This window comes from Schistocerca serialis, chromosome 7 (assembly GCF_023864345.2).
Source record: "Schistocerca serialis cubense isolate TAMUIC-IGC-003099 chromosome 7, iqSchSeri2.2, whole genome shotgun sequence".
In the NCBI taxonomy this organism is placed as follows: Eukaryota; Metazoa; Arthropoda; class Insecta; order Orthoptera; family Acrididae; genus Schistocerca; species Schistocerca serialis.
The window spans coordinates 124,692,293-124,707,022 of record NC_064644.1 but is presented as its reverse complement, the minus strand read 5'-3'; the positions used below and the strand labels follow the sequence as shown (position 1 = coordinate 124,707,022).

Below are 14,730 nucleotides of genomic sequence, written 5' to 3'. Positions count from 1 at the left end.
AGTCTACAAATGCTAGAAACGTAGCTTTGCCTTTCCTTAATCTTTCTTCTAGGATAAGTCGTAAGGTCAGTATTGCCTCACGTGTTCCAATATTTCTACGGAATCCAAACTGATCTTCCCCGAGGTCAGCTTCAACCAGTTTTTCCATTCATCTGTAAAGAATTCGCGTTAGTATTTTGCAGCCATGACTTATTAAACTGATAGTTCAGTAATTTTCACATCTGTCACCTGCTTTCTTTGGGATTGGAATTATTATATTCTTCTCGAAGTCTGAGGGTACTTCGCCTTTCTCATACATCTTGCTCACCAGATGGTAGAGTTTTGTTAGGACTGGCTCTCCTAAGGCCGTCAGTAGTTCTAATGGAATGTTGTCTACTCCCGGGGCCTTGTTTCCGCTCAGGTCTTTCAGTGCTCTGTCAAACTCTTCACGCAGTATCGTATCTCCCATTTCATCTTCATCTACATTCTCTTCCATTTCTATAATATTGTCCTCAAGTACATCGCCCTTGTATAGACCCTCTATATATTCCTTCCACCTTTCTGCTTTCCCTTCTTTGCTTAGAACTGGGTTTCCGTATGAGCTCTTGATATTCATACAAATGGTTCTCTTTTCTCCAAAGGTCTCTTTAATTTTCCTGTAGGCTGTATCTATCTTACCCCTAGTGAGACAAGCCTCTACATCCTTACGTTTGTCCTCTAGCCATCCCTGCTTAGCCATTTTGCACTTCCTGTCAATCTCATTTTTGAGACGTTTGTATTCCTTTTTGCCTGATTCATTTAATGCGTTTTTATGTTTCCTCCTTTCATCAATTAAATTCAATATTTCTTGTGTTACCCAAGGATTTCTACTAGCCCTCGTCTTTTTACCTACTTGATCCTCTGCTGCCTTCACTACTTCATCCCTCGGAGCTACCCATTCTTCTTCTACTGTACTTCTTTCCCCCACTGCTGTCAATTGTTTCCTTATGCTCTCCCTGAAACTCTGCACAACCTCTGGTTTAGTCAGTTTATCCAGGTCCCATCTCCTTTAATTCCCACCTTTTTGCAGTTTCTTCAATTTTAATCTGCAGTCTAAACCAATAGATTGTGGTCAGAGTCCACATCTGCCCCTGGAAATGTCTTACAATTTAAAACCTGGTTCCTAAATCTCTGTCTTACCATTATATGATCTATCTTATGCCTTTTACTATCTCCGGGATTCTTCCATGTATACAACCTTCTTTTATGATTCTTGAACCAAGTGTTAGCTATGATTAAGTTGTGCTCTGTGCAAAATTCTAACAGACGGCTTCCTCTTTCATTTCTTACCCCCAATCCATATTCACCTACTATGTTTCCTTCTCTCCCTTTTCCTACACTCGAATTCCAGTCACCCATGACTATTACATTTTCGTCTCCCTTCACTATCTGAATAATTTCTTTTATCTCATCATACATTTCATCAATTTCTTCATCATCTGCAGAGCTAGTTGGCATATAAACTTGTACTACTGTAGCAGGCATGGGCTTCGTGTCTACCTTGGCCACAATAAAGCATTCACTATGCTGTTTGTAATAGCTTACCCACACTCCTATTTTTTTATTCATTATTAAACCGACTCCTGCATTACCCCTATTTGATTTTGTATTTATAACCCTTTATTCACCTGACCAAAGTCTTGTTCCTCCTGCCACCGAACTTCACTAATTCCCACTATATCTAACTTTAACCTATCCATTTCCCTTTTTAAATTTTCTAACCTACCTGCTCGATTAAGGGATCTGACATTCCACGCTCCGATCCGTAGAACGCCAGTTTTCTTTCTCCTGATAACGACGTCCTCTTGAGTAGTCCCTGCCCGGAGATCCGAACGGGGGACTATTTTACCTCCGGAATATTTTACCCAAGAGGACGCCATCATCATTTAACCATACAGTAAAGCTGCATACCCTTGGGAAAAATTACGGCTGTAGTTTCCCCTTGCTTTCAGCCGTCCGCAGTACCAGCACAGCAAGGCCGTTTTGGTTATTCTTACACGGCCAGATCAGTCAATCATCCAGACTGTTGCCCCTGCAACTACTGAAAAGGCTGCTGCCCCTCTTCAGGAACCACACGTTTGTCTGGCCTCTCAACAGATACCCCTCCGTTGTGGTTGCACCTACGGTACGGCCATCTGTATCGCTGAGGCATGCAAGCCTCCCCACCAGCGGCAAGGTCCATGGTTCATGGGAGGGGTGGGGGGTCACCAGAGTTAACTAGCCCCAAACTTTACAAACAATAAAAATTGTCAAACTTCAAAAAATTATAAAAAATTAAGGAGACTTTTTCAGTGTTCTTGCTCAATATAAGGCTAGTAGTTTAATTATATCTAACTAAAGTAAAAAAATACACTCAGATAATTCACTACTTTGTTGTTATTTGTGGGTCTAAAATGTGGATTTTCTGTGTTTTCAATAGCAAACTTTGGAGGTAATTTTGACTGGTTATTTTGGGTAATAATCAGTGTTGTAGAGGAGACTTTTCTAAAAACAATCATGTCAATTGCGATGTTGTGGCTTAACCCAGTGTACAGATATTCACATTAACACTGACATCTCCAAACTGAAAAACCATAGTGCATTTACAAATAAAAATGGCCGCCCTTCAGTAACTGTGCAAGGCAAATTTTTTTTCAGAACTGTTTTGAACTTCCCAATTATAAGTTAATCATATGTAAAAAAAATCAAAATATTTAAAAATGGTCAAGCAACCCTCATTGGATCACTTCATATGGAATGACCCTATACTCATTAGCCTAAGAGTGAATCATATGAAACTAAAAACCAGCATACAAATTAGAGTTTTGCATCTTCATCCATAAAGGTTTTAGCTGCTTAACAACAACCAATAACTCATTTTTAAAGAAGGATTTTTGAAGTTATTTCATAAATAGGAGTTTGATTGAAACTTCCTGGCAGATTAAAACTGTGTGCCCGACTGAGACTCGAACTCGGGACCTTTGCCTTTCGCGGGCAAGTGCTCTACCAACTGAGCTACCGAAGCACGACTCACGCCCGGTACTCACAGCCTTACTTCTGCCAGTACCTCGTCTCCTACCTTCCAAACTTTACAGAAGCTCTCCTGCGAACCTTGCAGAACTAGCACTCCTGAAAGAAAGGATATTGCGGAGACATGGCTTAGCCACAGCCAGAAGTAAGGCTGTGAGTACCAGGCGTGAGTCGTGCTTCGGTAGCTCAGTTGGTAGAGCACTTGCCCGCAAAAGGCAAAGGTCCCGAGTTCGAGTCTCGGTCGGGCACACAGTTTTAATCTGCCAGGAAGTTTCATATCAGCGCACACTCCGCTGCAGAGTGAAAATCTCATTCAGGAGTTTGATTCTTTAAAGAATTGGGACTGGGGCATTGTTGTTACTGGTACACTAATCTGGTAAAGGTTCAGTCTCACACTATAACAACTTTAATAACACTGATAACCCAAAACAGGAAAAAATGTAAGTTTTGGTTAAATCTTTTGCTTCTGCATGTTACTTAGGGCAATAATATTAACTCTGTTACAAGAGATCAATAAATTACCTTTGGTGTTCCCAGTTTTTCTACTGAAGGTACTATCTGAAGTGAAGCATACTTTGCTTCCAGTCTCTTCTGCTTAGTTTCTGGCTTTTCACCATCTGTACAAAAAAAGTTTCAAGATATCCTTTAAGCTGCAGATTTAACATAAAACAAGAATAATAGGTCATTAAGGTGCGTTACCCTTGCAATAAGGCCGAGGCAAAATATTTTGGAATGTTGCAGCATGTAAAAGATCACAGACTTCTTCTTGTGAGAGTGCTTGTTCCATCAGTAAACAGAACAGAATAGTATTTCCAAATTCCCTAAAGCTATGGAACATTTCTGTTCTTGCATCTGGATATTGCACAATATCATTCAACTGTGCATGATAGTAGCCAAGGACACCTAAAACAACAACAACAATAATAATAATAAAAGATCAGACAGTCCAAATAAGAACACTGTAGGTAACACACACACACACACACACACACACACACACAAGATGCACTATGAAGGAATTATCTTAATGGGATGGCAAAAGGTAGATGTAACATACATGACAGAGAAACAAATTACTACACTTTCATAAAAATTGAATGATTTATTTAGGAGAAAGAACAAAAAGGCACTGGTCCACCTCTGGCCCTTATGCAAGCAGTTATTCAACTTGATATTAATTGATAGAGTTGTAAAATATCCTCCTGAGGGATATCAATCAAAATGCTGTCCAACTGGCACATTAGATCATCAAAATCTAGAACTGGTTGGAGAGCCCAGCCCATAATGCTCAATTCCAGGCCGGGCTCATCACTGAAGATAATACTGTTCCAGACGACGAGATTCAAGGTCTAATGATCAGTGAAGACGTGTCTGGAGACACCCCAGTCAGCAATGAGATACCAACCTGACTGTCGCCCACCATACAGACAAACCACCAGCAATGGTGGTCTGGGACGCCATTTCATTTCATAGCAGGAGCCGTTTGGTTGTCATCCATAGTACCCTTACAACACAGCAGTACCTCGATGATATCCTAGGTCCTGTTTTGTTGCCCTTCATGGCAAGACATTCTGGGCTTACTGTTCAGCAAGATAGTGCCCTTCCACATATGATGAGAGTTTCTACTGCTTTTCTTTGTGCTTGCCAAACCCTACCTTGGCCAGCATGGCCACCAAATCTCTCCCCAATTGAAAATTTTTGTAGCATTATGGGCAGGGCCCTTCCACATATGATGAGAGTTTCTACTGCTTTTCTTTGTGCTTGCCAAACCCTACCTTGGCCAGCATGGCCACCAAATCTCTCCCCAATTGAAAATTTTTGAAGCATTATGGGCAGGGCCTTCCAAACAGCTCAGGATTTTTACGATCGAATGAGGAAATTAGACAGAATTTGGCATGATATCCCCCAGGAAGACATCCAACGTATCTATCAATCAATGCCAAGCTAAATAACTGCTTGCGTAAGGGCCACAGGTGTACCAACACATTATTGACTTGCCGAATTTGTGAAGCTCTTTCTCTTGAATAAAACATCCAATTTTCCTAAACTGCAATTAATTGTTTGTCTGTACATGTATGTCACATCTTCTGATTTCACATAATTCCTTCACGGTGCATCTGCAATGCAAGTCTCTATGACTCTGAAATATGAGAGCTTTACTTCACTTTTCATATCTTGTTACACAGGGTGTTTCACATATGATGCAAGCACTGCCTCTGGATTCACACAGCAACCAATACCTGAGGTAAGCTCTGTTCATTTGTAATGCTGCAGTCTGTGCTTGGGCTCTTGAGACATGGGGAATCAGTTTTAACACAACCAGACAAGTCAGAGCAGCCTTGGGAGGAGCTCTTTGATAACTGTTGCTTCATTTAACAGTTCACATTAATGTGTCATTAACATCTGCCCACAAGCTGGGTACAAATGCAAATGCGACCTTACAAAGCAATGATAGTTCACTGACTGATCAATTAAGATACTCTTGCTCAATGTCACTCTTGTGACTGTCTACTACAATTTGTGCATAATTGCGAGGTTACTGGGGTAAATGAACTTGGAACACAATCAACGTTGGAATTAGCCTATAATTAAAAACACTGTAATACTGTCACTGCCACATTGTCCTGCAGGAAATTAGTTGTTAGTTCTCTGAAAAAAGATTGCAGTATTTTGTTCATATACCCTTCAGAAGTTCTGTTTTCTTGGAAAAAGATCGGTCAAGTTGTGTGTTGCTCTAAATGCATACCATGGTCCTGTTTTCACGTACTGCAGGAGTTCTTGCTGTATCTGATGAGAATTTTCATAATTCCAGTGTCAACTCTTCTGTGATTTCACATATCCTGGCAAACACATCACATATCCTGGCAAACCCAGCCATGCTTCATCTTCTCCATCATGCACAGATAGCAACAGCCAATTGTAGTACTGGCACAAGAAGTGGACGCAGTTTCATTACTTCGTAAAGTTTCAGTTAGCTTTTGTGCACAGCTAGTTGACCAGATACTATTGGCATATCGGTATGAAGTGCTAAATGCTGCAACAATTTTCTTGAAACTCCTCAGACAGCCTCCTAGGACTCGTCTAGTTTGGCTAAGACCAATAAACCAACTGCCTAAGACTGAGGAACGATCCACAATGCTGCTGGTGATTGGAACGTGGCCCTCTGAAATGGTTGCCATAACTCCAGGCATAACTTGTATATGAAAAAGAGGAATGTAACTTGTATATGAAATAGAGGAATGGGAAGGAAATAAAAGCATGCGTGGGAAACTAGTGACTCCCAGCTGCACAGGGCAGTGTGAAAATGCAATAGCAAAAGTTGATAATTCATGCAGGACTGGGACTCGAACCCAGATTTACTAGTTTTTATGAGCGTCGCCTTAACCACTTCGGTCAGCTGGACACGGCCCTGACCAACTCAAATTTCCAACTTATCACATGCTGCAATGCAGTGTCTCTCGTCCATTAATCCTCTGCTCCCAATTCCCGTAGGAGTTCGGATGATTTTAGTGCATCTGCACTGAAGCAAATATCATGGAGCCAGCAGACAGAACAGACACTACCTCTATATACACACATTTCTGTGATAGTGTGATGGACTCATGACCTTTGCTTAAATGTGGATGGACTAAAATCGTTCAAACTCCTATGGGAATCGATAATTTGTGAGTATGGGGTAAATGGACGAGGAATGCTGCATTGCAACATGTGGTAAGCTGCAAATTTGGATTGGTCAGGGGCTGTGTCTGGATGGCAAAAGCAGTTAAGCCAACAGCTCGTGAAAAGCAGTAAACACAGATTCAAATCCCAGTCTGGCACAAATTTTCAACTTACGTCACTGCATTTCCACAATGCCCTGAGTAGCTGGAAGTCACTACATTCCCACACAGTACTATATTTTGGGTAACCCTGTGCATTAAAAGCCAAGCCAAGAGTAAGGCTGTCATAATAATCTGAAGTTTCAGTTCATGCAGCTCACTGTTAAAGTGTCTTGGAATCATAACTCTGCTATGATTTCACATCTGTTGCCTTGTGGGAATTGTAGTTAACACTATGGACTCATACAAAAGAAGTGTCACATTAACTGAATGAAGGCTGGACACAAACCACTTTTTACTTGGGTAACTCTTCCTTAACCACTGAGAAGAAAGGACTGTACTATTTTTGAAGTTTTAATTTTAATGGGCTTTCAACTGAAATGGAACTTTGAGCAAGATACACTATATTTTAAAATCTATATTAATGAAAGACTTCCTTGTAGCATATTCCTTCTGTACGGAAATTCCTGACAGCTGTTTAGAGTAAAACCAGCCACAGTGTGCCAAACTTCACACGTGTTCAGTGTGTGTGGGCCCAGACCCGGCTCGTCACTCAGTCCTTCTCGGAGGTACCAGGAACAGGGCGACATTCCATTGAGTATTGCAGTGTGCCATTTTTCGGTCAGCAAACGCTGAGTTTGGCAGAATCATGCTGTCAGCACTGTTTAACCTCTGCAATTTGTGGTATGAAGAATATTCACGGGTCCCGTGACTGTTTGCACAAAAGAGGCATTGTAGCTATCTATCATCACAACTTTAACCTCTGCAATTTGTTTGTTGTATGAAGAACATTCATGAATCTGTTTGCACAAAAGTCTATCGTCACAACTTTAATGAATGGAAATGACAGAAGAGAGGAATGAGAATTCTCAATTCGCATAATACCAGGTACTGCTTATTTGCTATGCAACATTACAGAATGATGTAGAAGTTGACGATGAAAGAGCAGAAAATTACAATGATTGACAGACAGGATTCATTGTTCTGTACGTAAAAAAGCACTTTGTGATAAATTTGGAAGCCTGGAGTATGTGTAGAAATTAGTCATATGAACAGTAAAATATCTGAAGTCGCACGCGTTATTCCATTGTCAGTCGCAACTGTTTTTGATGGAACTGAACGAAGAATAGGGAGACTTCACATATTGTTACAAATTATGTTGGTTAAGTCAAGGGCCATGGCTGGAATGATTTTTCAATTTATAACTCACTATTGTTGAATTTATGAAGGAAAAAGGAGTGCAGGAATGAAAATTAGAACACATGGAATGGATTGCAGACTTTGCATTTTAAGTAGACTTGACTGTACACTGCCCACAGTGAGACATTGCAAGGTAACTTATTTTCTGATTTGATGGGGATGTATTAAAAAGAAAATAGCATAGTAGAATGGACACATTCTGACGAAGACAGTCCACTTCCCTAGGTTCACTGCCGTTAAAGAAAATGCAAGGTTTGAAGAATTCATTGTGACCTTGAAAAAATTATGAGGACAGTTTTATAAAGATTTTGAGTACAGTGTCAGTCTTACATCTGTTTCTGTGCTGTTTTTGAGACCATTTGCCATTTCAGTTGAGAGGCCGTCGTGCCTGGGCCGACGTAGCAGATTGACTTGCAAGGTAACTCCAGTTTTACTGACAAATCTTTTTATGTTAAAACTGTCCAGTACATTTACTTTACTTTCCTCAGGTGGAGTTTCCAAGTCTCCATAATGAAGTAGCAAAAGTGCTACAATATTTTGATCGACACATTTGGGTGAAAGATCTTTTTTTAATTATGAAACTAAATACGTCATAATTACATGACAACTTGCGTGTGAATCTCTGTGAAATTGTCTGCACCTGTCCATATGCCGACAGTCTGTACCAGATAAAAATTATATTATGTCTCCAGTGCACCAAAAATAATTAAATAATACTGAAAATTTGTTTTGTTTGTGATCTATGTTGGTGATAAATTCGAAATATAAAACCATAACATAGGCAGTGCGGCTACACTGCCATTTAAATGTAGCGCATTCACAGTTTTTCCCTCTTCCTCTTCTTGCGCTCAGATACTGTTGTGTGGTGGTGGGGGAAACATGAAGTGAGTTGGAGTGCTTGGGCACTGGGGCCCGGGCAGGGCCCGCAAGCCGAAATCTTGGTTGCCCCTAGTTTATAGCCCTGAATGTTATTATTTATCACACACACTTAAGCAAAGATTTTCTGGCCCGTTTTGAAATTCTTGTAGACTTATTTCTTGAATTTTAAAATTTTCTATCAGTTTTCTGTAGATTACGTCTTTAGATGATTCGTGTCCAAGTACTTTGGCTTGCATGGCACCATAGAACCTGATGAACTAAAAACAAAACTAGTGATGCTTTTGATGTTAAACTTAAAAAGTTTTTTTTTAAGGACATATCTGCCATTGACTGTAGAATTGGGATTGAGTCAAATGCTTTTTAGAAATCAAAAAAATACTACATCTACCTGACTGCCTTGATCCAAAGCTTTCAGTATGTCATGTGAGAAAAATACAAGTTGGGTTGCACAAGACTGACGTTGATGGAATCTGTGCTGGTTGGCACTAAGGTCATTTGGTTCAAGATACCTCAAAATGTTTGAGCTCAGAATTTATTCTAATATTCTACAAAAAATCAGTGTCAAGGATATTGGACAGTAGTTTAGTGGATCACTTCTTCTAACCTTCTTGTAGATAGAAGTGGCACGCTTTTTTCCAAAAACTGGGCATGTTTTTTTGTATGAGAGATCTACAACAGATTAATGTTAGAAGAGAGTCCACAAATTCAGCATAGAATTCCAGGCATTCCATTGGGCTCTGGAGTTTTAACAATTCAGTCGTTTCTCAACATCACAGACACTAATACTTATTTCTTTCTTTTTCCAGTGGTATGACAATTAAACTGGGGCAATCCTCCTGGGTTTTTCTTTGAAAAGGAACATTTGAAAACAAAGTTAAGCACTTCAGCTTTTACTTTGCTGCTCACAATTTCAGTTCCTGTCATTCGCTAGGGACTGGATACTAACTTTGGTCCTACTAACACACTTTATATACAACCAAAATTTCTTTGGGTTTTTCAAAAGATCATTTGACAATATTCTGCTACGGTAGTCACTGAAGGCATCATGCATTGCTCTCTTGACAACCAAACGTGCTTCATTCAGCATGTCTCTATCTTTAGTCCTACACTTTGTTTTCCACCTATCATGCAGTTGTCTCTGTTTCTTCAGATGTTTCTTTACAGTGACCATGGAGGTTCTCTGGGCACAGATCTATCCAGTGCAAGGTGACCTACTTTTAAACTTGAGCCGAGCCGTAATTCATCTACATGCTCCTGACCTGTGCTGAAAGTTTCAAGTTCCTCCTTTAGAAAGACACTACTGATTTTTTATCTAGTTTACTGAACACAGATATCTTTCTGCTTGCTTTATTTGTCCTTTGTACTTTGGAAATCATTGCCACCACAGTTGCATCATGGTTGTTGATACCAGTTTTGACGTGGACATTCTCAAAGAGGTCAAGTCTGTTTGTTTCCGCTACATCAAATATACTTACATCATGAGTGGGGCTCCTAACTATCTGTTCTAGGTAGTTTTCAGAGAAGTTATTTAGTAATGTTTCACAGAATATCTTATCATGCCCAACACTAACGAAACTGTAATTTTTCCAGTTGTTGTACGATTAAAGTTTCTGCCAATGAATACAGTATAATTGGGAACTTACATACAAATGGATTGAGTTTTTCTCTAAAGTTTTAAGTTACATCAGGAGATGAGTTTGGTGGGTGACAGAAGGATCTGGATATCATATTAATGTCCAACCCTGATACTGAGTCTTGTCCAAACGATCTTACATGCAGCTTCAATTTCTATCTCCAAGGATTTGAGTTTCGAGTCGACAAATACACCACCTCAGCTTCCCATTTGCATATACTTTCAATATAAACTTCAATTATCCCCAAAAATCTCACTGCTATCAATTTCAGGTTTCAACCAACTTTCTGTACCTAATATTACGTCAGCTGCTTTTCATGAACACTTTGAACTCTGGCACTTTGTTGTGAATGCTTTGGCAGTTTACCATTAGGATTTTAATACTCTCACCTGTGGGAGGCAATGTTACACTGATACTTCTGGGTTTCCTACAGCAATAAATATCTGGATTGGATGGAGAGTCATATAATCTAAAAAAAACCTACCTGAGTAGCAGGCTCTGATATGTAGTGCACACCTGACTTATTTAGGGGGACGCTACAGTTCTCAGCCCTATGGCGCAACTCCAGGAAGTTGCAGCCTAAATTGTCACAGAACTTTCGAATCTCTGGTTCAGTCCTTCCACTCGGGTCAGAAACAAAGGGCCACAATCAGTTCTGGGGACAATGTTGCAAATTGGGAGCTTCGTTGAAACTCCATGCACAAGGTTAGTCTTCTAAACCTTCTCTGTCAATTGCTGGAATGACCCGAGTATGACCTAAGAGCCCAAACAGACATCATGTGTTCCAATGTGTGCCACAATCTGCAGTAGGTTGCAACCTATTCCCTTAATGGCTGCTCTAATATACCTCTTCAACATATTGAATGAGACCCCCAAGCATACACACTGAGTGCACCTGGTGTCCTTTCCTGTCCCTTGGTACCATTTCCCTAAGAGGTACCATCATTTGCCGTATGTATGAACTGCCGGCAATTAAGAGATCCTTGCCCTTTGCGGTTTGACTCCTCTTGAAACCAGACAAAACAAGTTTCCCCGAAACAGATGAAATGAGTCCCACTGGCTCAGTTTTAGTTTCAGTGAGAGATAGCACTTCAAATCTGTTGGTTGGGGGATACAACAGCCCGAGTCCTCCTTAGTCCCTGTCCACCCCATACAGGACACCTAGATCTACCATTGACCCACCCCTCATAGTCAAGTTGACGAGTAATGTTAGATCCTGTACTTTCTGCAGAGAAGACAGTAAGCACAGGAGATGATAGTATTGAGGTACCTCTCGTACTGGTATCACAGATACACAACTCTTAGGAGCTCTTCCAACACACAGATTCACAGCAGCTGCCACTTGTTTGACAGTAGTCGGAGCCATTTCCAGTTGCTTGTGAATGTCAACCAACTCACCCAGTGTTTGAGAACAGCATTCACAGTGGAGCTGCATTTTGGCTGGTGCAATGTATTATAAGGCAGTGAATAAATAACTAAAAAGTTGCGAATTTCCTGTAAGAACTGAAGCAAACTTCATCAGAATTATTTTCGTAGCACGGAGGAAGACTTGTGAGTGCGTACGCGCGGCCACTATCATTGAGCACAACATAAAACCACTCTCATGGTGGGAGAGAAGCTCTCTTTTCTGTCCCACTCTAAGAGAGCAATGTGTATTACTGGTTAATCACAGCAGGTTGCTAATGTTATAAATTTTTCCTTGGTTAGACCTCAGAAGGTTTAACACAATTGGCTAAAGAGAATATGGTGTTGGCAGAACCAGCAGGGTTTTGAGAAGCAGAGCACATGGATACTAAGCCTTAGATCTCCAGAAAAGTAGTAGTTCATTTTAGATCTGTTTAGGAGGAGTTGCTTTGTCTCGGACAATGCCCTGGGCTGAAATTATAACTTTTAGCTATCACTGTAGTTATCTTCTGCACCCAAGATTTAGAATGATGACAAGCAAGACCTGCATTTGCATGGGTCTTTGTACGGGGACTGCAGAGACGTTTGTTACAAGTTAGGGCTTTGCTTTTGTAAATTAATTCACGCAGTCAGCTAGTTACACACTGCAAGTGCTTAGCAAGGGAACTGTTGCTTGCATCTACATTTTTGGTTCTGCTCTTTAATCTGAGTTAGGTAGTAGCTTATGACCCTGCAGCAAAGCCCACTGATTCAATAGTGAGTTGACACAGCTTCTAATAAAAAGCGACTTAACTTTGATTTCCAGTGTCCTTTTTAAATTCATACTGTAAATTATTTGCATGTTTCCACATTTTAACAAATTTCTAGTGCATATTTCTATCATCTTTAGTGTGGATAGGAACTGTGATTACTTAATTCTGATGAGAGCTGAGTTGATGACTGTTTGGTCACAGCCCCAGTCGGTGCTGGCTTTAATCACGCAGCTTGAGGCTGTTGCCAATGGGCGTCATTGTGTGGGGCTGAATGTGGGTGAGGAATATCCAGCACTATCACCTGTTGCTCAATCGATCCACTACTATGGCCACCCTGGTTACTGCCCACATTGAGATTGAACCCTCATCTGTGGTCGAGTGGGAACTCGGTTCCAACGTAAGGCAGGCAGCAAAAGACTTTCCAGGGGGCCGATTGGAGGGCCTCCATGATTTTCTGTGAAACAGGTTTCAGTTGATATCTGCGTCTGATAAAGATCTTCAGCCAGATGCAGTCACTTGCCCTGTTTGAGGGGAAGTCTTGGCCTGCAAGATCTGGGGAGTTACAGAGAGTGGGATTACTGGTAGTTGGGAGCTCCAATATTAGGCTTGTAATAGGGCCTCTTGGGGATATGACTGCCGAGGAGTGGAAGAAGTCCATTGTACATTCCATGTGCGTACCAGACGGAGTCATCCCAGATGTGGAACAGGTGGTTCCAAATGCCATGAAGAGCAAAGGGTGCAGCCAACTGCACATGTGTGCTGCTTTGAATCAGAATAGATTCTCTCTGGCTTCAGGTGGTTAGCTGAAGTGGTAAAAACTGCCAGTCTTGCTTGTGAGATGAAGGCAGAGCTCACCATCTGTTACATCACTGACTGGACCAACTGCAGACCTTTGGTACAGAGCCAAGAGGAGGGTCTGAAGCAGGTGCCCAGATGATTCTGTTACCATGTAGGCTACAGATCCCTCCACTTCTGCCATATGGTGATGGGGTTTCAGGTTCCGCTTAATAGATCAGGGATCCATTAAACACAGGAGGTGGCTACCATTACACCCAGGAGTTGGCTACATGGGTACCAGGCCCTCATCGAAGGGACTGAGCAGATTTTAGGTTAGTGCATCTCAGGAAATTACAGAAAGGGCATTAGTGTAGAAGGGCGCACAGCAAAAACAGGATGAGCATAACGTAGCAGCAGTCAGTGTTATAGTAGTAAACTGTCAAAACTGTGTTGGGAAAAAACTAGCTCCAAGTGCTAATAGAAAACACTGCAGCTCATATCACCATGGGTACTGAACGCTGGCTGAATCCAGAGATAAGTTCTGCGGAAATTTTTACAAAGCATCTAATGGATTCCAGAAATGACAGATTAAATATAGTTGGTGTTGGCATGTTTGCTGCTGTCACAAGTAGTTTATTTGTCATAAAATTGACATCCTGTGAGTTAGTACAGGTAGAGGTTAAACTTGATAACCTGAATAAATTAATAATTGGTTCCTTTTACTAAACACTAGACTCAGGTGAACAGTTCAAAGAAAACTTTAGCCCAGTTTCAAATAAGTACCCCACTCATACAATTATAATTGGTAGTGACATCAATGTCTCCTCAACATGTAGGCAAAATTACATCTTCAAAGGTGGTGGTAAGCATAAAATATCACCCAAAATTTTACTGAATGCTTTCTCTGCAAATTACTTTGAGCAATTAGTTCGGGAGCCCACTCAAAGTGCGAATGGTTGCCGAAACAACAAATAAGACTGGGCAAATATAAAGCTCATGACGGATACACAGAATCGGAGGCTAAGATAGTTCTGTGACCATGTAGCCTGCAGATTCCTCGACTTGCACTATAGGGTCACCAGGTCATCGTAACAAGACTGAATATTGTAACACCCAACTCAAAATATGTCTATCTAAAAAGGTAGATAAAAATTCACTTAATGTGTTCATATGGGAGCTACTGAGAAATGTAAAGCAAATACATTAATAAGGGATTGTGTTGATCCCCCATGGTACACA

The 14,730-nt window shown here is 40.8% G+C and overlaps 1 protein-coding gene and 1 non-coding gene across 3 annotated transcripts in view; one reads left to right on the top strand and one right to left on the bottom strand.

Moving 5' to 3' along the window:
* Positions 1-14,730, bottom strand: part of LOC126412261 (cytoplasmic FMR1-interacting protein) — a 149,843-nt gene that overhangs the window by 17,536 nt on the left and 117,577 nt on the right. For both annotated transcript variants that reach the window (XM_050081765.1, XM_050081766.1), the window contains 2 exons: positions 3,727-3,930; positions 3,550-3,644 (listed from right to left, as the gene is read on the bottom strand). In XM_050081765.1, the coding sequence (XP_049937722.1) occupies positions 3,550-3,644; positions 3,727-3,930 (299 nt within the window). The remainder of the gene's footprint in view (positions 1-3,549; positions 3,645-3,726; positions 3,931-14,730) is intronic.
* Trnal-caa (transfer RNA leucine (anticodon CAA)) lies at positions 3,202-3,276 on the top strand. The gene has a single exon. It is a non-coding gene; the product is annotated as a tRNA-Leu (tRNA).